Source organism: Eretmochelys imbricata, chromosome 4, assembly GCF_965152235.1.
Source record: "Eretmochelys imbricata isolate rEreImb1 chromosome 4, rEreImb1.hap1, whole genome shotgun sequence".
NCBI lineage: Eukaryota > Metazoa > Chordata > Testudines > Cheloniidae > Eretmochelys > Eretmochelys imbricata.
Genome location: NC_135575.1, coordinates 63,763,590 through 63,791,503, shown reverse-complemented (window position 1 = coordinate 63,791,503; position 27,914 = coordinate 63,763,590). Strand labels below are relative to the sequence as shown.

Below are 27,914 nucleotides of genomic sequence, written 5' to 3'. Positions count from 1 at the left end.
ACTGCTGCTGCAGACGTTGGCATGGGGTCCTGTTCCATTATCTCTGATCGGGTCCTAGTAGAAGTTTCCGGAACAGAGCTAGGCATGACAGCTTGCTTAGCCTGGCTGCAGGTGACTATTCCCACCCTCTTGGCTAGCTTCACATGACTGGCCAAGTCTTCCCCCAACAGCATGGGGATGGGATAATCATCATAGACTGCAAAAGTCCACGTTCCTGACCAGCCCTTGTAGACAAATTGAAAGAGTTGGACTTGAAGGGTTGAATTGTTACTTGGATCTCTGGGTCGATTAAATTGGGGTCCACTAAGGAAGCATGGATAGCTGACACTTGCGCTCTGGTGTCCCTCCACAAGGTGACCTTCTTCCTGCCCACACTCACAGTTTCCCTCTGCTCCAAGAGTATCTGGGAGGTATCTGGGCCTGAAGACCTCTGGTGTGATTCCAGTGCAATGAACTGTAATCTGTTGGGCTTCTTGGGGCAGCTGGCCTTTACATGCCCCAGCTCGTTACATTTAAAACATCATCCAGCTGACGGGTCACTGCGGCAAGATGGGTTGCTGGAGAACGGTGTGGTGGGATGATAAGGTGTCTGGAGTGTTCCTCGGGATGTAGTTGGGGCCTTGGGCTGCCCCAGTTGTAGGGTGTGGTCTGAGGTTGTCCCTTCTGGTATCCGCTCCAACTGCAACCAGTTTTTTTCTTTTCTGCCACCTCCACCCATTTGGCTCCAAACTACCCCACCTCAATTACAGTTTTGGGCTTCCCATCTAGGATGTATCTTTCTATTTCCTTAGGAACGCCCTCTAAGAACTGCTCCATTTGCATTAGGAAGGGCAAATCTTTTGGAGATTTAACACTTGCTCCTGATATCCAGGCATCCCAATTTTTCACAATGTGGCAGGCATGTCGGGTAAATGACACGTCTGGTTTCCACCTTAGGGCTCTGAACCTCTGACGGGAATGCTCAGGTGTTAGCCCCGTTCTGACTCTCGCCTTGGTTTTAAATAGTTCATACTTGTTCATGTGTTCCTTAGGCATTTCAGCCACCACCTCTGCTAAGGGTCCACTGAGCTGCGGCCTCAGCTCTACCATGTATTGGTCTGTAGAGATGCTGTACACAAGGCAGGCCCTTTCGAAGTTTTCTAAGGCGGCCCCAGTATTATCGCCTGCCTTGTAGGTGGGGAACTTCCTGGGATGTGAAGTGGTACCTGGAGAAGGATTGCTATTCTGCTGAGGCTTTGCCTTCTCCAGTGCATGCTTCCACTCTTTTTCCTTTTCCTCCATTTCTTTTTCCTTTGCCTCCATCTCTATCCTGAGGGCAGCCTCTTTTTCCTTCTCAGCATGCTTCCATTATTTTTCCTTTACCTCCATTTCTCTCCTTTGGGCAGCCTCTTTGGCTTTTTCTGTCTTGAGTTCTGTCATCTTAGCCTCTCTGTTTTTCACTAACTTTACACCCAAGAGTTAAAAAAAAAACAAAAACTAGCTTGTAAATTTTTTTTTGTGCTGTAATATGACACCTATGTTCTCTGATACCTATTCTCAGCCTACAGAAAAATCCTTTGTCTCCAGGCAAATAGACAGAAAACCCCTCTAGCTGCTCTTAGCTAAAAAAAAAACCTCTTCAGGTCTGTGAAAACTAGTGAATTTCCCTGCAGGAGGTTAACTACCCTGCGTTGAGGTAGAGAAAACTCCAGCTCAAAAAAGACAAATCACTTTGTTATGCTTGCTGCTTTGGCCCCCAGGCAGAGACAAAAAAACCTCTAACTGCTTTCAGCTTAAAACCTGTTTCAAGCAGCCCAAAGGAGAAAAAAAAGTCCTTTTAAAATCCTACTGTGCTTCTGCTTCAAAATGATCTAAAAAAAAAAAAAATCTCAAAATTATCCCACCGCTCTGCCACCATGTCAAGGTTCCTTCCCCACTCTGAACTCTAGGGTACAGATGTGGGGACCTGCATGAAAGACCCCCTAAGCTTATTCTTACCAGCTTAGGTTAAAAACTTCCTCAAGGTACAAACTTTGCCTTGTCCTTGAACCCTATGCTGCCATCACCAAGCGTGTTAAACAAAGAACAGGGAAAGAGCCCACCTGCAGATGTCTTCCCCCCAAAATATCCCCCCAAGCCTTACACCCCCTTTCCTGAGGAAGGCTTGATAAAAATCTTCACCAATTTGCATAGGTGAACACAGACCCAAACCCTTGAATCTTAAGAACAATGAAAAAGCAATCAGGTTCTTAAAAGAAGAATTTTAATTAAGGAAAAAGTAAAAGAATCACCTCTGTAAAATCAGGATGGCAAATACCTTATGGGGTAATCAGATTCAAAACACAGAGAATCCCGCTAGGCAAAACTTTAAGTTACAAAAAGACACAAAAACAGGAATATACATTCTATTCAGCACAGCTATTTTACCAGCCATTAAACAAAAGAAATCTAACGCATTTCTACCTAGATTACTTACTAACTTTTTATACAGGAGTGCTGAGCTGCATTCCTGTCTGTTCTCGGCAAAAGCATCACACAGACAGACAGTCCCTTTGTCGTCCACCCCGGACCTCCAGCTTTGAAAGTAACTTGTCTCCTCATTGGTCATTTTGGTCAGGTGCCAGCGAGGTTATCTTAGCTTCTTAACCCCTTTATAGTTGAAAGGGTTTTGCCTCCGGCCAGGAGGGATTTTATAGTTCTGTATACAGAAGGTGGTTACCCTTCCCTTTATATTTATGACAGGATTCCTACATTTCCTCCAGCAGAATATGTAGGGTCTCCGCTATACATTTCATAAGATCTTGAAAGGGCCTCAAATAAGTCAACATAAGTGATGAGGGAGACATAATAACCTCGTCGAGTGGAGAAAGAATTTCTTCGCCCACTCGTGGCTCTTGCTCCTCTGTAAGAGCTTGCCACATGGGAGAGCTCAAGGGTAGCAAATGCTGTTCCTGATGGGCCCGCTTATGAAATGGGAGCTGTAGAACTGTTCACCATAAAGAGGCCAATAGATTCCAATAAGATCACTGTGGTGGAGCACAAGAAAAGAGGTCAGGATCCCATGGATGTCCTTGCCAGGGTTGCCCTGTTAGAAGTTTCATAGTCAGGGTATACCTCAAATGAGGGAGGCGGAAAGGGGGAACCTTGTATAGACCCCTTGAATCAGAAGAAGTGTCATTGCCCATGTCAATGGGAGGGACAAATGGTGTCAGTACTGGTGACAGAGTTGGTATGGGAGCCCAAAATGGATCCTGTAATTGCATGGGAACCATAGATCGACAGTGTAAAGATACGGGAGCATACTGAATTGGTATCAGCCTGAAATGTGTCTCTGTGACCTCTAAGAATCTGTGGAGTGCTGGAGACCGTGGTCTTAAGATCTGGAGAAGGTGGTCTTTTCTTCTTTTATAGTTTACATGGTTCTGAAGGCCCCAAGAGTCTTTGCTTACCATCACAGTATAGACAGTAACTGGAGCTCTCTGTGGATCCAATGTACAGCAGTATGCCTGGCATCCCACAGGTCTCAGCAAGTGCTCCCTTAAAAAGAGTTTGAGCCTGTCCTCCCTCAGTTTCTTAGATCTACTCTTAAAGCCTGATCAGATCTTACATTTTGGAGGGGATAAGAGAGTCCTTAAGGCAGCAGAGGCAGCTTGAATGTCCATTGCTATGGGGGAAAGACCTATGGAAAGTCTAGCAGGGTTTGAAGCCCAGGGTTTTGGGCATAACCCACACTCAAGACACTCAAGACATGGATTAAGGCCTCAGAAATAATGGCCCAAATTGGGCAAAAAACAGAAGAAGGGATGGGGAAACCCCTCCACCTTTGAAAAAGCACAAACTGTGCTAAAAGAAAAGAAAGAAAATTTAAGCAAGTGCTGTAGCGAGCTGAGGCTAACTAATGGATACTGCACTATTCCATCACAAGCTGCAAGTGTCTGAGAAGAAACTGGAATAGCAGTGGGTCTGCTCCTCCCTGTATACTCTCATACTGGATCACAAGGGCATCTAGCACTCAGACAAGGACCCTGCTGATGAAAATCTCTGATCATGAGCGCACAAACGTGCGCACGTTCTGACATGGAGCACCTATACTTGAAGAAAAAGATGATGATGCACATACATAATGTCTGCTGGAACAGGCCATTTAATATTAAAATATTGATTTTAGATGTATTTTTCCTTTCCTCCTTTCTTGTAACATTAAGGTGCAACATACTACCAAACTCACTTCATAGTCAAAAAGTAAGAGAAATTTGAAGCAACTGTTCTGGGGAACAGGAATCACCATTTCTATTAAAATGATTGTAATGTTACTTTAAAAAAAATTAACCTGTACAGTTTAATTGGCTGTTTTCCTCCAGGCTTTAACTTTATTAAGAATTCAACAACTTTTTATTATTTCTTCAGTATTTTTTTAATATTGTATACATCATTAGATTTTTTTAAAAAATTCTAAATTGCATTTTTCAGTTTTTGTGCAAAAGTTTTCCCAGGTGGACTCCAAAAGATCTAAATAATAATACTACCACTTATGGGAGAAATTGAGATTTCTACACTGATACTAATGTAAAATTAGAGATAGATCTTCCGGTGTATCCAAAAGTGTATACATCAAGTCATGGGTATGTGTGCAAGTGGTTAAAGCTCATTTTTGCAGTTTCCTAAACTGGTGATTCTCTTGGCAAACCAGTTCCCTTGTGCTGTATTTGCAAAAGCAGTATGAAAACTAAACAGGTTTGGAGTAGCATAGGAGCATCCCAGCCATGCTTCTTTTCTGTTATGCCAGCAGCAGGGAAACTGTGTGTGGCATAAGAGTCCATTGTCAACTCATCAGGGGAGTCATCTTCATCCAGTTCTTCAATTAGATTTTGAAATTGTCTGTGATTGAGTGCATTTGAGAGAATGAATTTCATAATGTGCAAGACAGGTTTCATGACGTGATCAAATTTGAGATTTTTAGATACCAGTTGATCCCGATGAATAATACAATAAAATGTCCAAAATTCGGGAAAGCTCTCGTCAAACTTACAAAGCCCTACTAATCCATTCACAGATCCCCACATAGACGAAGCCCATCCATTGCAATGGCAGTGAACTTGTGTAAAGGCAAGTGGCTTTTCGCAACTACCAACATCAACGCCTCCTTTAGATCTCGTCCACAAGTTCTGTCCTTTAGTGGCACGATATTGAGGAGTACTTCCCTTACAACACAGTTGTCAGACACAGTGCGGACAAATACCGATAATAAGGTTTATCCTGTGCATGGCATGACTCATCCAAAGTGATGCTTAAATACTCACACTACTGAAGTTCTGAGTGCAGTTGCGATTCCATGTCCCCATTCAGGTTGGAAACCCTGCGTTCCGTTGTGCAGTGTGAAAGCTGCAGGCCAGAAATTTTCTTCTGTAGATTCTCGTTTTCTGGTGACAGGACTGAAATCACATCAGTGAGTCACGTTTTTATAGGCTCCCCTTCAGAGTAGGGCTTTTTCACATCGGCTATGTGCCAGGCCACATAACAGGAGGCTAATGTTACAGTCTGCGATCAGTTGGCAAATCTGGTGAAGAACTGGGCTTCTACATCTGTTTGTTTTTTCAAAGTTTTCAGTTTTAAAGTGCGGAGAACCTTGTGGGAATTCTTGATCTATATGTGCATGGCTAGAAGCGAAATGATGCTGCAAGTTTGAAGATTTGAACTGAGAGATACATGTCTAGCAAAGAAGACACATGGCCTTACCATCTACGTTCAATGAAAAAGTACTTATTCTCCCATTCCTGTTGAAAGCCTTGATTTTCAACTCTGTGTATTTTCTTTTCTGTTTGCATTTGCCTCCCATTGTTAGATGGTGTAAAAAAAATTTAGATTAAAAATTTCCACACCAACTGGTCACTGTGTGCTTTATTCAAGGAGACACTGGTGCTGGCCAGGGGCTGCTGGACCCCTGGCTCTGTCCCAGGCCCCAACCCCCACTCAACCCCTTTCCCCAAGTCACCACCCGCACCTCCCCCCCGCCTCTTCCCGCCTCCTCTCCCGAGTGAGCCATGTCCTTGCTCCTCCCCCAGTCCCTGAGCCTCCTGCACATCGCAAAACAGCTGATCATGGCGGGCAGGAAGCACAGGGAGGGAGGAGGAGGTGCTGGGGGAGAGAGGGGTGAAGTTGTGCAACACATCCGCTCTCCTCCCCTCTCCCCCCCAGAGTCTACTGAACGTCACAAAAGAGCTGATCACAGAGGGCAGATGGCATGGGGGAGAGAGCAGGCGCTGCCAGGGCTGCAAGTGGGTGCTGAGCACCCACCATTTTTTCCCCAGAGCTGGCTCCTAGCAGGAGCCGCATATTATCTTCTGAAGAGCCGCATGTGGCTCCGGAGCCACAGGTTGGCCACCCCTGATCTACACTGTAAGCTGCACTTTCATGACAGAGATTGCACCACAGTACTTGTATGAGGTGAACTGAAAAATACTAATTTTTTTCATTTTTACAGTGCAAATATTTGTAATCAAAAATAAAATATACTGATTTTAATTACAACACAGAATAAAATATATATGAAAATGTAGAAAAGCATCCAAAATATTTAATAAATTTCAATTGGTATTCTATTGTTTGATTTTTTTTAGTTAATCACGTGAGTTAACTGTGATTAATTTACAGCCCTACTAGGAACCTTTTAGTTGGCACCCATGATGTCCACATAGGGGAGATACAGCACAGCACTTGGGTGCACACTTCCATGGTCCAAACTGTGGGGCAGTGTGGACACACAAGCTGTATTTCAAGTTAGTGTTTTTTTTAATTTTTGATTAGTCCCAAACTGGATCTGGAGTGGGAATGCCCCTGGTTTGCAGAGTTCTGAGGACAGTGAGAAGAGATACTGGACCTTCGGGATACATCTCCCAAAGGCTGTTAGCAGATGCAAAGTTGACCAAGTCTACAGCATTTAAAGAAAATGAGCATAAATAACCAACTTGCAGCCTTTCTATTTTGTACATTATGAGCCAAGGATACATACTCTGACAAAAGTATTTCCCCAGAGATGACCAACAACATGTAAATAAAACAAATCAGTACAGAACGGATGGGAATGAATAGGTTGTACATATTGGACATTTCCTTCCAGAAGACTTTTTGGAGGAGAAGGCTAAAATCAAAGAAAAGAAAAAACCTGAAACTGTTTTGTGCTGTTTCTCTGAAGAAGAGACAACTAAACTTCACACAAGGTGTCTGTCCAGCAATAAAAGGCAAAATTGTTAGCCTCCAAGTGACAACCAGCTATGTTCAGGAATTAAGACAACAATCCAAACAAACATTCTCAGTAGTTTCCTGGAATAAAAAGATATTTTTGGTTAATCTAATTTTTCTTCTATTTCTCATGTCCACAAGTTCTACAGTGTTGTACAGAGAAGGAGAAATGTCATTTCAAATCTGAATTAGGCCCTATCCACTGAAGGAATGACAAAGCAGAGAATTTGTATGGCCATCAGAGAATAATTCTACATTACTAGCCCTTTAACACTAAAACTAAAGATAGTTTTAATTAAGATACATTATAGCTCAAAGATATCTCATCATGGAATAGGGATTATAAATTCTAAATCCATAGTATGAGACAATATAGTCATGTAATGTTTAAGGAAAGTTTAGTAAATGAGTTACAATAGTTCATGGATTAGGGACCCAATTTTATGGGGTTCCAGAGCCTTCTGTATAGATTATTTAGTTTAATCTTTATATCTACCCAATGGGACTAAGTGCTCAGTCAAGAAGACACCATCAGAGATGTTTAGTTTTGCAGTTCTCAGACTGTGGATTTGTGTCTCCAGAGATAACATGCTTGTTAACAGCAAAAATGTTTTAAAATAAATACTATATAGAGGTGAGAAATAACAGACCTCAACCCCATTGTCCCTCTGCACATTTGTGTACACAGAGTCAATCCCTTACCTCTCTCTAAAAGTGCAAACTTTCAAAAAGTTCAATGAATAGAAGATTGTTGGGGGCGGAATAGATCTGGACAAGGAGAAGAAGTCTGGAGATAAATGTGAGATGGGAGGGACAGGGAGTAGAAACAAAAGTGGAACTGTTTGAGCAGCATATTCCAGAAGCCTTGAGGTCTTTCTAAGTGTAGCCTTCATTGATTTGAGATCTACCATACTATTCTCTCACTAGAAGAGAAAATCTATAATGGCAGCAAGACATGAAAGAGATCTAGCTTGGGACTTATTTTAATTAAGTTCCTCTACCTGTGTGTAAGACAGAATGCATGCAAACAGTGCAACAAAGAAATGCAAGGCCTGGTTGCCCACATGGAACAACATCATGAGAAGTGTTCCTTCTCAGGAGGAAGCTGCGTTGAAGATGATGAAAGGAACATATCTGAACATGCAGGATCTTCAGGTTGGTAAACTTTTTTATTTCATACTTCTTTCTTAAGGACTTCCTGTCTTCCTTCTGGACTATTCTTGAATTCTCATGTTTGAGCAAAAAATATAGTTGTTACTCTATGGTACTAACATTTTAGATGCAATTGTAATGAAAAATAAATAGCTGAAATAGGCAGACCTTCCTTTTACAATTTCACCTTTAAAGTAGTACTGAGTGTCAGTGAATGCAATGAGTAATACTAAATGAGCAATATGGTAATAATAATTAAATAACTGCATTAACATATTTTGTTTAGGAGAATCCATCCTCAAGATACAGGATTCTGAAGACCATCCATCTTCAGGATCTCCATCATTTTCGATAGTTTCAGATACCTGCCAACAATAGTGTTTCAGTCACATCATGTATGTTCACATAGCCACAGTATATCACCTGAAGCAAAAAGGAAAAAAAATCTCCATCATCCAGAAACAACCATAGATAAGTTTGTGATAAGAACCAGCAGATTACAAAAAGAGGTAATTGATGAAAAAATTCAAATGTCTAGTACACAGCTTGGTCACAGACCATGCTGCAAATGTATCCAAGATGAGAAGAAATTTAGAAGACAGTGAAGAGTCCCAAGCTAACATATGGCTGCAGTGCTCATTTGATGCACCTTCTAGCCTAAGACTTCAGTGTTCCAGAAATAAAGGCTAATGTTGTTGAAATTACAAAATACTTCCGTAACAACCACTTTGCAGTAGCTGCTCTGAAAAAAAGTGGGAGGAACCAAGCTAACTCTCCCACAAGACGTGCAACAGAACTCAGTAGTGGACTTTTTTGAGCACTATATCAAGAACTGGCCTAATCTGACGACAGTTTGTGAACAAAACTGTGGAAAAAATAGATGGCACTGCCACAGCCAAAGTTCTCAACACTGGGCTTAAGAGAAATGTTGAACATATGCTGAGTACCTTGAAGCCTATTTCTGTAACCTTGAACAAAATGCAGGGAAATAGCTGTTTTATTGCTGACACTGTTGAAATTTCGAAGGAACTGAGTGAGATCTTAAAAAGAGAAATATGCAATGACAGTTAAATTACAAGCATTAAAAAAACAAATGGGAAAAGCACTATCTCTAGCTCATTTTCTTGCAAATATTCTCAATACTCGGTACCAGGGTCAAACCTTAACTGCTGAAGAAGAGGAGCTGGCTATGACATGGACATCCAGCAATCATCCCTCTGTAATGCCAACTATAATAAACTTTAGAGCTAAGGGTGAACCATTCAAGAAACATATGTTTGCTGATGATGATTTAAATCAAATCCACCGTGATTCTCAGCTTCATATAGAGCTCTATCCTTTTGGTCTAGCCAAGTTGCCTGTGGCACAGGACCCAGGACGAGGTAGGCAGTTGTAAAGCCACCTTTCTATTGCCACAGTCCTCAGTTCTAAAAAAACAGGTAAGTCAATCCCTCCTGAAAGCAGCTATAGCTCTTCCTAACATGTAACTATTTCTTCTTCCTGGTAATTCTCCTGTAGCCTATGGTCTAAATCATCTCCTGTGGGCAAAATTAATACCATATGATGAAACTCCTATTGGAACCCACTTTGTATTCAATTCAAAAGAGAAGATGAAATGGGAAAAAGTATAAAACAGAAGTAGGAAAAAGATAAAAAATAAGAGATGCATTGTTACAACCTGCATTCATGTGAAGGAACTAAAGCGGAAAAATGGCTCTTGATGTGTGAAGTTGAAGATTTCTTTAGCACTGTGCTTCTTGTTTATCACGAACAACAGTGACACCACCCTACAGATCAAGACTGGTGAACTGAGAACACAGGAAAGAAGATGTACTTAGCCCACAGGCAGCAAGTACGTAGGCTATGTATACACAGAACAAATTTAAAGTAACCTTCTCTGGTTTCAATTCCTAAGAACTAATTAAAAATAATTATTAAACTTACCCAAATGTAGCAGTGTAAACTGGGCTGCCAATTCCTTTGCATCTTCTAAGGTTGTGCAGAGTTTGTCTGGCATAAAATAACTCTGGGATCCATTTGCAATAGTAGGAATAACTATTTTATATACCAAGAGTACTTTTCCATCCTGACTTGTTGTTGAATATAAATAGTATTCTGGTGGTGCCCAGTTATTTTTGTTGCAGTAATAATCCAAGTGCATTACTGCAGAACTGAAATGATTGGATTTTAAAGAATACATGCTAATTGGAGTAAGCTTTGTCCCTGGAAAAAATGGGTAAGTACACCTTTCAATTTCAGGGGGGCTTGGACTGTGCTGACCATTAAGACGAACTGAAAGATTTCCTGGTTTTCCTAATGATTTTTGATGACCATCTTCCTTGTTAGCAAAAACTAGAAGATTTTCAGAATTGGGACTAATTTGACCATTAAGATGCTGTCTCCAAGTGCTTTCTTTGTTTACAGGTTTTGCCAGTGTTACCTCAATACTAGCTCCATCAATGCATTTTCCATTCATAATTGACATAGCTGCAACTGCATCCTCTCGGTTGAAAAAATGAACAAAAGCATAGTCTCTCAGTTTCTTTACACGTTCAACTGCTCCTGGCTTGAATTTGTTAAATTCAGCCTTAATTGCATCCTCTGTAGTAGAGATCATTAAGTTTCTTACATACAATACTTTAACCCTCTGCATTGTTTCTTCATCAACTTCTTTCTCTGGGTCTGCCCAGTCTACTTGAATAGTATGTCCCCATAGCTGGAATGTTCCTAGGACAAAGAAGTATTAGATTTAAGTAAAATGCCTAATACTGAAAAAAGCAAGCTAAGTGAAAAATAATATTAATTAACAATTCCGGGAACCAAAACACTGAAATAAGCCTATGTTATTTATAATACTAAATTTGAAACAAACCACTATGAAATGTTTTATTTGCATTCACTTTGCTAAACAGACATTGCTTGAAAGTATAAAGGTCAATAAGAAAAATAAAACTTTGCAAAAAATTCTTCAGCAATGTTTATCTGTTTAAAAAGTACTCAGTCTGCTTCTGCTTAAACCACAACCAGTGCCAGTTTTGCTAAAGATGATTGCTTTTGTGAAATCTATGTGGTTTCAAGTAGTCAAATATTTTGCCAGTTGGTGATGCAATGTATAGTATTTTTAAAATAGTCATACTTTGTGTGTGGGTGGGAACAAAACACAAAATAATGTGTGTCCATGTTAGAATAAGCCCTATTAATGTATTTCCCCAATATGCATTAAAACAAGTTCACTGAATATAATAAAGCATGTTATGTTTAAAAAAAGTTCAAATTTGAGTGCCATACCATTTTTTTCCTTACATTTGTTGAGTTGGCCTTATTATTTCTCCTGTTACTTTTCAAGGCTTAGATAAGCTTCTTTAAAGTCAATGCTTCTTGTCTGTGACCAACATAAGACTTTGGGTGAAGTCAATAGAAGTTTTGTCAATCATTTCAATGGGACCAGGATTTCACGCCCTGTCTTTGGTGGTAGACATTTTCTTGGCCTTTCTTTCTTGTTTCTCCAACTATGCTTCCCCGATCTCTTCTCTCCTTTTCCTTCCAACTCTCTCCCTTGCTACTGAAACTTTTGCTCTCTCTCCCTTTCCCAATTCCAGTATCTTCATCCCTCAATTTAAAAAAATCCCTGGTCAGGATAGAACTAAGTGTGTGTCAAGTCCCACTGAAATCAACTGAGTAAGATAAAGGTGGTGTAAGCACAGATCCAAAAGTGGAAATCTATTATAAATGCTTTGATTTTTAAAATTTCACATTTAATAATAAAATTAAAGGCTTACCTGGAATTAGTTTTCTTCTAGCCATAGCAGCAGCTCTGTGAGACTCATATTCTACAAAGGCAAAGCCACGATTTTTAGTTTTGTCAGTAGCACTTGGATAAACAATAACATCAACCACTCCTTCTGTAACTTTCTTCATTTCATCCAAGATTTCTTCTTTCTTTTTCTCTTTTGGAATAGCTCCAATAAATAATCTGCAGTTGTCTAAGCTTACACAGACACCAATAAATTTTCCTGGACGAATTTCATAATTATTAAGGATCCTGATGGCCAGCTGGGCTTCTTCTTTAGTTGTGTACATCACAAAGGCATATCCTCGATTCTCGCCACTAAATTCCATCATCAGTCTGAATTCATAAATCTTCCCAGCTCTCTCAAAAACAGGGACTAATTCATCTTCATACATATCACGAGGAATCTTTCCCACAAAAACTTCACAGCCACGAGGTGGGGGAGGACCTTCCCAACCTTAAAAAAATTGTCCAGCAACCAGTAAGTATGAATGCCATAACCACAACTTTCTCAAACAGTATTTTTTCAGAATTTGTAAGCACATTTCTGATGTATTGGTAATGCTGTACAGTATGTTACAAAGGTTATTACTGTATTGATTTATGTTATCTTTTCTTGATTCCCTACAGTTCTGAAAACAAGACAACCCCATTCAGCTTTTGGGTATGTTTGTTTTTTAAGAACTTTTACTAAGTAAGTTAAAGAAAATACATATTACACAAATAATTTTCAAAAGTAAATCCCTAATGCTTTGTCCAAAAAGAGTCAGTGACATTCTACTGTAAGGGATATGTCAGCTTTCCAAACTGCACATATCTCTGCATAAAATGGAAGGTGGAAATCAATCCAAATCCTTCCCGGACTACAACTGAGATATAGTTATGGCAAAGGTTTCCAGATACATACTGCTTAAACATACAGAATGTGTTCATCCAAAAGCTAGCTCTTTTCCTGGTGCTGTGTTTATGAATTTCAAGAGTGTCATACTTCATGAAATTACAACTTCAGCTTCTCTTACCTGGATTTATACATAGCATCCAATTGATATTAACATTATCTAGAGCACTTTTATGAATATTGGAAGAGTCTAGGACCATATCTACACTACAGAGTTAAGTTGACTTAAATTACATCAACAATCATAATTAAGGCTACGATTTAATCACAGTATTTTTACTAAAAGTCATAGACAGGTCATGAGCAAGAAAAAAATTCACGGGCCTGTGACCTGTCCATGACTTATACCATAAATACCCGATTGAATCTTAAGTAGGGGTGCTTCAAGGGGGGGGCCTTGTAGGGAGGAGGAGCCTACGGCACCAGCTGCCAAAGTGGGGAGCCCCGGGGGGGGGGCGCTGCCACTCTGACTGCCACCTGCTGCTGCTCCTGCCATGGCTAGGGGAGTCCTGGGAGGCCAGCAGCTGCTCCGGCCACCCCGGGATCGTTGCCAGGAGCCGCTAAGCTGTGGCTGCTCCCACTGCCCCTGAGACTGCTGCTCAGGTGGTCCTCAGGGACAGCCACATTGGTCACTGCTCAGGCCGTCCCCAGGGCCAGCTGCCCAGGGCCGCCAGAGTAGCAGCTAGTGCAGATGGCTGTGGGGCCATCCAAGCAGCTGGCTGCAGAGCTGCTCCAGCAGTGGCCGGTGTGGCTGACCCTAGGGCCGCCCAGGGAACAGCCACACCGGCTGCTGCAGAAGTTACAGTGGTTGCAGGAAGTCACGGAATCCATGAGTTCCGCGATATCCATGACAAACACAAAGCCTTAATTATAATTACGTCACTTGTGCGTGTTCACACAACACACCTTGTGTCGGTGGAATGCGTCCACAGTTGGTACTCTAGCATGGACAGAGACCAGTGCAAATCACTTTCTCCTGCTAGTTCTGGGAGTGGATTACAGTGCATCATGAGGCAAGATCACTGCCCCCCATGATGCAGTTTTCTCCATCCCATAATTCCAAGGGCTTCCAAATGCATTTCATGCTGTTTTTCAACTGTCCCTGTAAGCTTTGCACTCATCACTGTGTTGGGGCCAGTCTTGTGATAAGTGTTATGAATACAATGTGGCTGATCCTGCAGTATTTCAGTAGCTGTAAATGTGAATAGAAATCCATGCTGCCTGCCCTGCTGTGTGCTATGGAAAGAAACAATTCAAGATTGACGTTGGCATTCACGGAGCAGCTGCGCTTGGTGGACTGTCGCTATTGGGCCTGAGAAACAAGCACAGAGTGGTGGGATCAGATTGTGATGCAGATATGTAATGACACACAGTGGCTGCAGAACTTTTGTATGCTCAAAGCCACCTCCCTTGAACTGCATGCAGAGTTTGCCCCTGCCCTGCAGCACAATGACACCAAAATTAGAGCTGCCCTAATGGTGGAAAAGCGAGTGGCAACCGCTGTGTGGAAGCTGGCAATTCCAGACTGCTACCAGCCAATCACGAATCAGTTTGGACTTGGGAAAGCCACCATAGGGGTTATGGTGATGCAAGTGTGCAAGGCCATTAATCGCATCCTACTACAAAGGACTGTGACTCTCGGCAATGTGCAGGAAATAGAAGATGGCTTTACGGCAATGGGGTTCCCTAACTGCGGCAGGGCAATAGATAGCACATGTATCCCAATTTTGGCTCCAGACCATCTTGTGACAGAGTACATCAACAAAAAGGGCTACTTCTCTATGGTATTGCAGGCACTGGTGAATCACCTTTGTCATTTCACTAACATCAACGCGGGCTGCTTAGGAAAGGTGCATGATGCTGGCCTATATAGAAAGCTGCATGCAGGAACTTTCTTTCCAGACCAGAAGGTTCCAATAGGGGATGTGGAAAGGCCCATAGTGATTCTGGGAAACTCAACTTGCCCCTTACTCCTGTAGCTCGTGAAGTCATACACTGGAAACCTTGACAGTAGCAAGCAGCACTTCAACAACAGGCTCAGCAGGGGCATAATGACGGTAGAATGTGCATTTGGCAGATTAAAGGGTCGCTGGCACTTCTTTTTTGGCAGGTTAGACCTCACCGAGGAAAATATTCCCATGGTCATATCAGATTGCTGTGCTCTTCATAACATTTGTGAAGCTAAGGCGGAAAAATTTCCCCAGGCGTGAAACTTTGCAGCGGATCGCCTGGCAGCTGATTTTGAACAGCAAGACACCAGGGCTATTAGAGGGGCTCAATAGGGGGCAATTCAAATCAGGGAGGCTCTGAAGCAGCATTTTGACAATGAGTCCCTGTGTCTTTCTGTAATGAACTGAGCCAGGCATTGTTTACTTGCCACCTTGAATGACCCACGCAATGATTCCTGCCTGAGCATAAATTATAATCTGCAAACATTGTGATTGGCACGGTGTTTGAATTTACATTGTAACCACCTTGTGTAGGTCACAAATAAAGAATCACTGGCTTTGTAAGTCTCAATTTTTATGTAACAGCAATACACAGATTAACATTTCTTACAACGGACATGGCAGTGAGCAACACTCACTGAAGTGAGGATCTCACAGCTGCATGTAAATCCACCCATCTTTAAGGAAAATGGCCATGGGGTGGAGTGCAAGAGGTACTGTGATGGGCTGGGAACATGAGAGAAATGTGGGGGAGGGATGAATTTGGGGAGGGCAAGGAATGCACATCTCTATGGGCTGCACGAGGAGTCTTCTGGTACACCTGCCTCAGCTCCTTTATCTTAGCACAGCAATGCTGCATGTCCCTTTCGTGCCCCTCCTCATCCATGAAATAAGCAAGCTCCTCCTAGGTGTTAAAGTTTCTATGTCTATATTAGAGCTGCGAGTGCACAGCCTCCTCTCTCCCCAGACCCAATAGCTCGGGTGTACTCCACAAGGGAGCCATTTGTTGCAGAAAGTCAGCATGGTCAGCTGGGAAGATGTGATGTGTGCTGTCCACACCAAGTAAACAGTAAGTGGAATTTCAAAAATTCCCAAGGCTTTGAGGCAGTGGGGCGTGGAGGGAGAGAGGGGGGCGAACATGTATATCTGGCTGCAGAGCAGCTGAGTAGAAACTGCAATGATAGCCATTGTGCAACGCCTCCTTGGGGGCACTGTGCAATTCCTTATGTTGCCCTGTGTCTACACTGACACAGTGTCACTAAATTTTGTCACCAAAAGCTCTATGCCGCTCATCGAGATGGTTTTATTATGTCAGCGTAGCAGGAGTTAAATCAGTGGGAGGAGCATTGTTGTGTGTACACCTCCACTGTTTCGGCAGCAAAACTGTGTAGTACAGACAAGGCTAAGGTTGGATTAGATTTTTACATTTCAGATATGCATTTAATATAATAGTGATTAACTGTACGGGCAGTGAAAGAAATTTAAATTTCACACCATAACCCATAAAAGTTGCTTCTCCATACCTCTCTTCCTCCCCTAGGCCCCAGTTCTGTTTTTCAGCTTCCCAGTTCTTAGGGTGTTCCTTCTGTTTCCCCATCCCTCCTCCTCCCAAAAATACACATTTTAGTTCTTCTTTTGTTTTCTATCTAATGTGGGAGACTAGCTACAACCTTAATTTGAGCTGCCATAATAGATTTTCACTACTGGAAGTATGGTGTAAGCTAGGGTGACCAGATATCCTGATTTTAAAGGGACAGTCCTGATTTTTGGGTCTTTTTCTTATATAGGCTCCTATTACCCCCTCACCCCACTCCAAATTTTTCCACACTTGCTGTCTGGTCACCCTAGTGTGAGCCTACCCCATCCTCAGAAGCCACAGGGAGAATTCTTTTCCATCTCTTGAAGGTAGTGGGAGGCGGCAGAATCTGAGGTCAGACTAACCAGCCCCACTCCAGGAGTGGTCTATTCCCTCTGCAAACTTGGCTTCTCCTTCGGAATGGCTAAGCAGCACCATGAAACTGCTCCCATGCTCACAAGTCCTTCAAGCTAGCATCTGAGCTGAGCACAGTAGCGCCTCCAAGCCTATTAAAGCACTTCAAAGGGTTTAAAAGACCACACACACACACCATGGTTATGCAACAGATTTAAAACTCTGGAGGATTATTCCAAAATAAAGTAACCCAGACTGTGTATTCAAAAAATGACATTTATCACAAAAAGATCAAATATCGCATCTCTCTTGTGCTGAAGATCAATACATTTTACTGTCAAAGATGTAAAGTTCCAAAACAATTGCAAAATTAATGCACATCCCTATGACACATTCTCCACTTATTCAATATTTCAACTGAAGTTCTGATTAACAGGTTCAAAATTAGCAATAATATGCTTCATTATTTTCAAATACAATGCCTGTTGCTCAACCCTGTAAACATTATACTGATCCGAATGTGCTATGTCAGGTAACAGGTTTGTGGGCCCTCAGGTTGTGCTATACCATATCTTGCTCACGGTATGAAACAGAACAAAAGGCTTCTCCTTGCCAAAACACAAACATATGGCATATTTTTCACTTTGTTGACATTATCAAATAAGCAAAGGATGCAGAATTGTTATTTGCAGTCTGTTTTCTCTCATTAACTTCAAAAATTGCAAGAAAATTGTACCCATTTTGCTCATCCCATAATTCTCCAGTTTCACAAGCTGATGCCAAATTAAGTTTCATATACACTTCATGTCCAAGTTTATTTATGCTAAGAGGTGTCTTACTTATATGGTGGAATCTCCTTCCTTAGAAGTTCAGGTAGGCTTGACAAAGCCCTAGCTGGCATGATTTAGTTGGGGATTGGTCCTGCTTTGAGCAGGGGGTTGGATTAGATGACCTCCTGAGAGCCGTTCCTGATATTCTAGGATTCTGTGATTTATAAATGAGCATGTTTGAAGAGTATAGGTGAAGTTTCCTTTGGAAAATATTAAAAAATTGTATCCTGTCAAATTTTGAATATGCAACTAAAATCATACAGTGATTCAAATCCATAGCATATTAAGTACCAATGTTTCAGGAGTAGCAGCCGTGTTAGTCTGTATCCGCAAAAAGAACAGGGAGTACTCGTGGCACCTTAGAGATGAACAAATTTATTAGAGCATAAAGCTTATGCTCTAATAAATTTGTTAGTCTCTACGGTGCCACAAGTACTCCCTGTTTTCTAAGTACCAATGTGTGCACTAGGATCTTTACACTAGTAGATGTAAGTATTCATACTAGTTTCAATATATCAGTTATTTCAAATTAAGACTGGAATAACCATTCTGATTTAACTGTCCCTCATTTCAGTCACTCTCAGAACAAAAGAATCTGAATCAATGGTGCCCCAGACTGAAGAACAATCTTTCCTAACACTGAAGAAGAGAGAAACCAGACAAATCTTTAGCTGGTGTCTGAAAGTACCCATCAAATCCATGTCTCTCTCCTTTAGCCAAGCTAAGTCTTCACGTACACTGATTACCTGGTATCACAACAGATCTGATATATCTGTTATCTCTCACCACTGCATACAAAATATAATATCAGATGTTTTAAAAGTTATAGGATGAATTTTGCAGACCAATTTGAACAGTGATCTACACCCCCCTTTAACATATCCTTCCTCTTTGCACTCTCTTTCACAACTTAGAATGAATGAGGAAAAAAGCTTTAAAAACTAAATTGCATCTACATGCAAAACAAAGAGCTGATTTGAGAATTATGAGATGACAGACAGCATGGAGAGATAGGAGAAAGAGGAAAGAAATAAAACAGGGGAAAATAAGAAAGAGGCAGGCCTGCGAGCCTCCAGAAGGTGAATAAGAATTTGCCTACATTTTACGTGAAAGTTTATCAATAAGACACATACTACAATAACTTTTGTAAATAATGTTATAGTGATTAAATGTGTACAAACATAACATTTAGTGGACCAGGTAACCCTCATCTGCAGAAAAGTTGCAGCAGAGATGAAAACTCTGCTAGGCCAGATTGGCTGGGTGAGGTTAGCCTCCAAACAGAATGATCAGATTTGCCTGCTGGGTTGCCAAAAAACTGCACAGTACATAGGGAATCCTCCAGGGCTATCAGCATCCATTTGGAGCCACATCACCAGGGTTTACATAGCACTTCATTGTCCCCAAATGTCCATAGCATGGAAGTGCACCACTTCCACGTTAATAAAGCCTTAAGCCTTATTAACATTTAAGACTTCTCCTCAGAGGACTGATCACAGGACAAGGTAGCTAACACAACTGGCAATCTAACACTGCTATCACTTACCACAAGCAGGCCCCTTTCCTATGCGCAGATGCCTGATTTGGGGACAGAGAAGACAGCACAGATTTCAATCTTCACAAAAAGGGGCAGAAACACATGCAGATATTAAGACCATACAGCCCATGCTTTGTATGATCAGGAAATCATAAAGTTAAACAATAATGGATTTTGTTAACATGACTTGATTTTTTATGGTCACTCTCAATCTACTAACCAATTAAGTCCTAAATAGACATCTGAAATAAAACTCTTGTTCCCATCTCTTCTAAGACAATGAACTGATCTAATTGCATTTCTCAATACACTCAATATTGCAAAAAATTCAAGTTATATATCCTGAATCTTTCTTTCACAGCTATTCAAAATTAGTTTAGCTGGGTTTACCAAATACTCAGTGTTTATGCAAAGTGCATTAGGCACTTAATGGTTGCAACTTTAGATCTGTTAGTTCCAAGGGGTTACATTAAATCAGCAAAGCCAAACTTTATTGCCAGCAGTATCTGTCAGCACCTTCACTGGTCAGTCTAATCTTACATGTCAAAGAATTCATGCAAAATACATACCATAGTCAGAGACTGAAGCAGCACATCATTTTGCCAAATGCAGTTAGGCTATGTTGTCTTCAGAAGTTTTTGTCATCAGACACACTACTGATGCGATTTGTGAATGGTGTATTTCCAGCATGGTCAGATTCCATATCTTTTTTCAGACGTTGGCAAAATTTTTATGTGCTACACCAATGCCTCAAAAACCGTGACCCATGGCTCCCCTGGAGAATCATGAAGGGTTCATGGGAGAGCCACGAGTGTATGAGAAAAAAATTTTTTTAGCAGATATGCCCATTTTGGGTTTTTCCCTAATTAAGAGACTATTAAACCAAGCTTAGAAATCACCTGGGTCTTGTCCTGCTGCTGCTGCTGCTACCACCACCATGACTGGAAGCATCTCCATGATCTCCATTCCTGCAGGGGGCCCTCAGCAGAGAGATTTCCTGCTGTGGGAAGTATTCACCAGAAATCTCTGCTGAAGGCCCCCTGCTGAAGCCAAGTGCACAGAAAGGCTCCCAGCGCCAGCAGCACCACTGCACTAGCATGTAGCGGTAGGGGGCTGAGGCTGAGACAGGTGAGTTTTATTTTTATAATGGAAAAATTTTTACCAAGTGCTAAGCATACATGTAAGCAAACATTCAGCTAAAGACGATTTTAATAAAGTTAAACAGAAAAGGAAGGAAGTAGATAATATGGTGATAGTTACATTATGTTTGGGTTTTCAGATCTTGATACTACTTTGGAAAGTCCACAGCCACAATGTATCATTTGTTTTCAAGCGTTAGTAAATGAAAGCACAAGGCCAGGAAAACTACAGCAACATTTAGAAAGCAAACACCTAGAATTTGTAAATAAGAGCTGTGACTTTTTCCTTTGGAAACAAGAAGAATTAAGGAGGCAAAAGAGCAATGTCTAAATAAGCAATTGTTCCTCAAAAAGTCTTAGAAGCATCTTATGTTGTAACCAGGCAAACTGAAAAATATAAACAAGACCCTTCTACGAGCAATAGACATGAATAGAATTATGATTAGGAAACAAGAAACTATAACACTGAAAAACATTCCTATGTTAAATACTACAATCTGTCAACTTGCTGATGGATCTTGCAGAAAACATCCAGAACCAGCGGACAGAACAAGTTAAGAACAAGATCCTCAAAAAATTCACAGTGGATGAAAGTTTTGAAAGGGGGGCTGTGCACTGATGGGGCAGCAGCCATGACGGGATAGAAGAGTAGGGTTGCAAAATGAGTAAAGAAAGTGGCACCAGCAACAATTTGGACTCACTACATGATTCACCTCCAAGCTTTGACATTTAAGAAGCTGCAACGTGAAGTATGTGAGGACCTCAACAGTTACCAAATTTGTTAATTCCAGGCAGCAAACAGACATTTTATTATGATGTGAGAACAGATGGGCTCTGACCACAATTGTTTCACAGAGAAGTCACGTGGGAAAGCTTTACATGTCTTTGAGCGACAAAAATCAGAATTTCCCTTCTTGGGAAAACAGACCTTGCAGATTACATGTGTAATGCTGACTTCTTGACTAGATTAGCTTACCTAATGGAAATATTTGACAGACTGAATGCATTGAACCTAACTTCAAGGAGGAAAGCAAATATACTAGATATGAAAGGAAACCAGGCAATTCATGAAGCAACTTTTTCTTTGGAAATGCCACATTGAAAAGGGAGTTACCAAGATGTTTCCAGTGTTACCACACTTTTTAACAGAACAGAGTGGAAGTAATCAAAATGCCACTAAAGTCTAAATATTGACTCATTTGTCTGAGTTGTAATCCCATTTTGATTAATATTTTCCTAGATTTGAACATTAATTTTGTTACTGATTGGATTAAAAACAGATTCTTGGTAACACACGACTCCATACCAACCTTAAGTATCACACTGTCAAGTGATCACCTGTAGAAGTTTTCAAATATAACAATCCAGGAATTCTGGATTTCTGTTAAAAGACAGTATAAAGAACTCAGTGATGAAACTATGAAAGTGCTGCTCCCATTCACTTCCAGTTATCTTTGAGTCTAGGTTTTTACCCATGATTTCTGTGAAAACTAAACACAGAAATCATTTAAATTTGGAAAACACTGTGCAACTATACAGCTCGAAATAGGACCATTCTTCTCATTAAAATCTTCAGCTGTGTCCAAACATGTCAAAAAATGCATAATTTTCAAATTATTGTTTTAATAATCTGGATTAGATCACATTATATAATTAAACCAAATGAACAGTTAAATGAAGGCCCCAAACCAACCGAAGTAGTGGTCCCTCTTGAAGTTAGTGTCCTGAGACAGTAAAAAAAAAAATGGTATTTAGTCATGGGGAGCCACCAAATTGTACAGTATCTGTAAGGGAGTTGCAGTACTCAGAAGTTTGGGAACAATGGTGCTATACAAATTGTTTGAGACTATATTTAACATCTCCAAATTATAAAAAACAGCCTTTATTCTGTTGAATTATGCTTATTGTATTAAAGAATACATCACGGGTGACTGATTCTTCCAAAAAGTGAAGGGGGGAGCACAAGGCCCCACCCCCTCCATGACCCCGCCCCTGACCCACCTCTTCCCCTGAGGCCCTGGCCCCCAGCCAAGCCGGAAGGCAGGCCAGGGAGCCCAGGCCCCTCCACCTGCCTGGGCTGGGGGGACCCCCCGCCCCCGAGAGCAGTTCCCAGCCTCTGTCCCTGCCCAGGGCAGATGGAAGATCTGCAGCTCCCTACGCAGCTCTTACTCTGACCCAGTTCTGGCTTCCAGCCCGACCAGGGGCAGGCTTCAGCCAGGCCATGGTAAGAGCCTCCCAGGCAGCTGTGGGAAGCCACAGACCCTCCATTTGCCCTGGGCAGGGGATCCAGGGGGTGTGGACACAGGCCAGGGGCTGCTCTCGGGCCCCCCAACCCTGGGCAGGTGGAGGGTCCATGGCTCCCCACAGCTTCCCATGCTCCCTGGGCCATTTTTACCCAGGCCAAGCTCCAACTTCCGGCCTGGCTGTTGGGGGGCAGGGCCGGGCCTCGGGGCGGGGGGGAAGAGATGGGGAAGGGAACCAGGGCCGTGGTGAAAAGTGGGTGGGCTATGGCCGCTTGACCACCACCCCTTTCCATCGCCCCTGGAATACATTTTTAATTTGGTTTCTGAAACAAGCTTCTAAGGCCTAGATCCACGAAGGAACCTATTGCTCCACAACTGTCACCCAGGAGAATCCTCAACCAAAAGTTAGGCCCCGAGGCTCCCTATACAATGCAAGGGAAGAGTTAGGCTCCTGAAAAAGATTCACAGATGCCAGCATACTGAGTGGCAAGTCACTAAGATCTTAGGAAATGCTGAGGAGAGGGGCATGGCCTAACTCCTGTTCCTCGAAAGCTAATTAGGCAATATCGATGCTAGGGATTCACAGCTGTGAAGCCTCTCCTGGAGTTAGGCACCTACGCCAGGTAAGCAATTCCCCACAAAATACCAGAGAAAGAAAAAGTGAGAGCAATACCCCCAACCCCATTATAGCAAACAGCATAGTGGTTAGGGCATTCACCTGGAAGGTGGGAGACCTGTTTTCAAATCCCTACTCTGCTCAATTTGGTGCAGGAACTTGAACTTGAGTCTCCCATATCCCAGGAAGTGCTCTAAAAGTAGGGGTATGGAATCACCCTGCTCCTGGCTGTCTTTTCTGGTTTCCAGATTGGGCCATGATAAGAGGAAGAACAGCAGCATTCGCTTGAGATATAACTCTAATGTTGTTCCTAACCCAAATCCTGCGCACACATGCAAGTCTCCAACGCAAGTCTCAACTCGAGTTAGCTCACCCATGGGGATGGGTGGGGGAGGATTGAAGGCCAAGTGCTACTGATGCTTGAACTAGTAATGCTATAGGGTTTTGGGTCCAGATTTTTAAAGGCATTATTCAGCTAAACATCACAGCACCTAAATACCTTTAAAAATAAGTGCCTCGGCTAATCTACACTGCTAATACATACACGCTATGCTGCTTGAGTGACATTTTGCAGCATGACTGCTCTCACTCAAGCTCAGCTAACTCAACAGGAGTTAACTCATGGGTAGATAACTTGAACTAACACTGCAGTGCAGTCAAGCCCAAAGCCACTGAGACTTGCAAAAGTGACCTGCAACTGCTATAGAGCAGAAATGCAGTTTCCACTATTGTCTGCAATTTTACGAATAAAATCCTTTGTGCTTAATATTCAATTATATTATTCAGCATAAAAGCAATTTTTCTTAAAGTCTGAGCAAAATTCATTGAGCTGGTTTTGAATTATCCAAGTAAGAAAAATTGCAATTTCCCTATTTGTTCAATCAGAAATTCTGTATTCATATAACTTTAAAAGTGTGAAATATCAGTTCAAAATTTGGCTGTAAATCTCAAGGTGACTTAAAAAGACAAATAAAATTTGAGGAAAACTGATTCAAAATTAAAATCATATCTGTTTAAAGTTGACCATGTTGTGCATGCACACCAGAATTTTAAGTGCATTCTTAAGTGAAGAAACAGTTAGTAATAGGGCTGTCGATTATTCACAGTTAACTCATGCGATTAACTCAAAAAATTAATTGTGATTAATCGCAGTTTAAATTGCGCTGTTAAACAATAGAATACCAAATTAAATGTATTAAATATTTTTGGATGTTTTTCTACATTTTCAAATATATTTATTTCAGTTACAACAGACTACCAAGTGTACACTGCTCACTTTTTTTTTTATTACAAATATTTGCACTGTAAAAATGATAAACAAAAGCAGTATTTTTCTATTCACCCTACGCAAGTACTGTAGTGCAATCTAGATTTTTTTTTGTTACATAACTGCTCTCAAAAACAAAATACAAAACTTTAGAGCCTACAAGTCCACTCAGTCCTACTTCTTGTTCAGCCAATCACTAAAACAAACAAGTTTGTTTACATTTACAGGAGATAATGCTGCCCTCTTCTTATTTACAAGGTCACCAGAAGACATGGTACTTCGCATGGTACTTCTGTAACTGGAATTGTAAAGTATCTACGTGCCAGGTATGCTAAACATTTGTATGCTTCTTCATGCTTCGGCCATCATTCCAGAGGACATGCTTCCATGCTGATGACCCTCGTTAAAATAAATAATGCGTTAATTAAATTTGTGACTGAACTCCTTGGGGGAGAATTGTATGTCTCTGACTCTTTTTACCCGCATTCTGCCATGTATTTCATGTTATAGTAGTCTCAAATAATGACTCAGCACATTTATTCACTTTAAGAACACTTTTGCTACAGATCTGACAAAACGTAAAGAAGGTACTAATGTGACATTTCTAAAGATAGCTACAGCACTTGACCCAACGTTTAAGAATCTGAAGTGCCTTCCAAAACCTGAGATGGATGAGGTGTGGAGCATGCTTTCAGAAGTCTTAAAAGAGCAACGCTCCAATACGGAAACTATAGAACACAAACCACCAAATCAACCTTCTGTTGGTGACATTTGACTCAGATGACAAAAATGAACATGTGTCAGTCCACATTGCTTTGGACTGTTATCGAGCAGAACCCGTCATCAGCACAGGTGCATGTCCTCTGGAATGGTGGTTGAAGCATGAAGGGACATCGGAATTTTTAGCGCATCTGGCATGTAAATAGCTCTACAACAGTGCCAGGTGAACACTAGTTTTCACTTTCAGGTGATGTTGTGAACAAGAAGCGGACAGCATTATCTCCTGCAAATGTAAACAAACTTGCTTGTCTGAGCGATTGGCTGAACAAGAAGTAGGACTGACTGGACTTGCAGGCTCTTTTATTTTTGAATGTAGTTATTTTTTGTACATAATTCTACATTTGTAAGTTCAACTTTCATGATAAAGAGATTGCACTACAGTACTTGTATTAGGTGAATTGAAAAACAAACATTCTTTTTTACAGTGCAAGTATTTGTAATCAAAAATAAAGTGAGCACTGTACACTTTGTATTCTGTGTTATAACTGAAATGGAATATATTTGAAAAATTGGAAAACATCCAAAAATATTTAAATAAATGGTATTCTATTATTAACAGCACAATTAATCACAATGAATTTTTTGGTAGCGCAATTAATTTTTTTGATCACTTGACAGCCCTAGTTATTAACATAACACATATTAATAAGTCCAAACCTCCACAGCCCTGCCATGCCACCATTCCTAAACTACACATGGATTCCCCCCCGGTAGAACAAAAAGAGGAAAATTCTAAAACAAACAACTCCATTAATACTAGATTAAATTGGGAAATGAAGCATTAAATTCAAGAAGTTATACAACCTAAGGTATCTTTTTCCATATTACCTTAGTCTCACTGCACATGTGTTAGTATATAGGCCTGTCTCTTAGCTTGGGATAAGATTTTGAGTTTGATTTTTGATATTTTTATATCCTTACTAATATGTGAACCAAAACACCATGTGTTGCTTCTGCCTAACCAGACGGCGTTTATAGCACAGTGAGAAGAGATAAGGAAGAGAGTTTAAGTGTTGCTGGGTATGGTGGGAGCTTAATATACGAGCGTACACTTGAAGACTGCCTCGACTCCTATCTCAAGGCAAGGTCAAGAAACCAGTCTGGAAGGACAAGAGGGAATGTGGGGGGAGGCATAAGAAATACTAAAAAGCCAGAGAAAAGGTGACCCTGGCCAATACATAGCCTCACTCCTTACCCTTCCCATGAGGGCAAAGGAGGTGGTACCAAAGCCCCCAGACTCACAATCCTCCAAAACGGAACATGACCATAAATTGTAAGGGATGGGACCAGGGGCGTGCACTACAGGTATAATTAAGCCTGCCAAGAAGAAGGAGGTGGGAAAAAAGGGGACAGGAAAGGTTCTGTGGCATACAGAGCTATGGATATGCTTGCTTGATTAACCCCAATAAACATCGCTTTGCCTGCACTTCAGACTTCAGGTCTTTTGCTTTCTGTCTGCATGACAAGAACCAAGGGAGGGGCAAAGGGAAATCCCTTAACATTATGATGTATTCTCAATTCCCTGTTTTCTTTGCTAAATGTCAATTTCAATGGTTTAACTGGGCAAAAGTAAAGACAGAACTTGGCCTGGTATTTTTATAATTTCAAACAAATGCTCACCTGGTGGAGGACCACCAAATTTTCTTTGTCCATTTTCTTGAACCATGCTGTAGCCAGTCTTTTCCATCAAAGCTAGTAAGGCAGCCTCATTCTGAGTACCAGTTCGGATTTTGCCACATCCATTTGTTACATCTGTATTTTCGTCATGCATATTTGCAATATCTTCAACAAAACATTAAGATAAAATTTCATAATACATAATTCCAAAGTAACCCACGTACAATAGCTACTAAAAGCCAGAAAAGTAACAGCATAAGTTATTTTAACTTTACCTCATGAAATTCCTCTCTTGCAGAAACAAGCTTTTTTGTTCTAAACTAGCATGTTATCATCCATATATTTTCTCGCAAATATAGTCCCATTTATTACAATAAAATTATGCATGAGACTACAGTACACATAGCAGTAATAATCTGTAGGATATAGCCTGAAATTTCTGTTTTACCTTGTTTACTCGCCAATGGAGTGTCACAGGGTGGCCAAGTGCAGCGCTTTCTGCCACAGTTTCCCCTAATGTCATTAATAAATTCACCAAGGCTTTATGTAGGAAACAATGCCCCTTCTGAGGGATCTAGTTTATTAACCTAAAACCCAATGAAAATTAAGTAAGCCTTCACCCCAGGATCTTAGAGTCAAGTATCAGTTTATCTGTTCCCACCTGGGTCCACCATTCCCTTCCAACCCGGTTCGCAGCTCAGTACCTTTCCTGGAGTCAGGACTCCTGCCACTATGGAGAGCCAGAGGTCTGCCGAGATCTATTCACTGCAGCTCTTCTCTGGGGCAGCATGTAGTTCCTGACAGGCTGAGCTTCCTGCTACTGTTTAGGAGTTTCCTATCCCTCATAGAACAGCTGCCAGGCCCTTGCTGCATTTACAAATCCCCGCAAATGCATGAAATAAGGACCCTTACATTTTTAGTAATACCATCCTGGATTACAAACAGCCT

The 27,914-nt window shown here is 41.3% G+C and overlaps 1 protein-coding gene across 1 annotated transcript in view; it reads right to left on the bottom strand.

The window, feature by feature from the left end:
- The window catches only part of RBM46 (RNA binding motif protein 46), a 38,525-nt gene extending 11,090 nt beyond the window's left edge, over positions 1–27,435 (bottom strand). The window contains exons 1-4 of the mRNA XM_077815409.1: positions 27,415–27,435; positions 26,970–27,131; positions 12,150–12,617; positions 10,315–11,097 (exon numbers count right to left, since the gene is read on the bottom strand). Of these exons, the coding sequence (XP_077671535.1) occupies positions 10,315–11,097; positions 12,150–12,617; positions 26,970–27,120 (1,402 nt within the window). The 5' untranslated portion in view covers positions 27,121–27,131; positions 27,415–27,435. The remainder of the gene's footprint in view (positions 1–10,314; positions 11,098–12,149; positions 12,618–26,969; positions 27,132–27,414) is intronic.
- Positions 27,436–27,914: the final 479 nt, after the last annotated feature.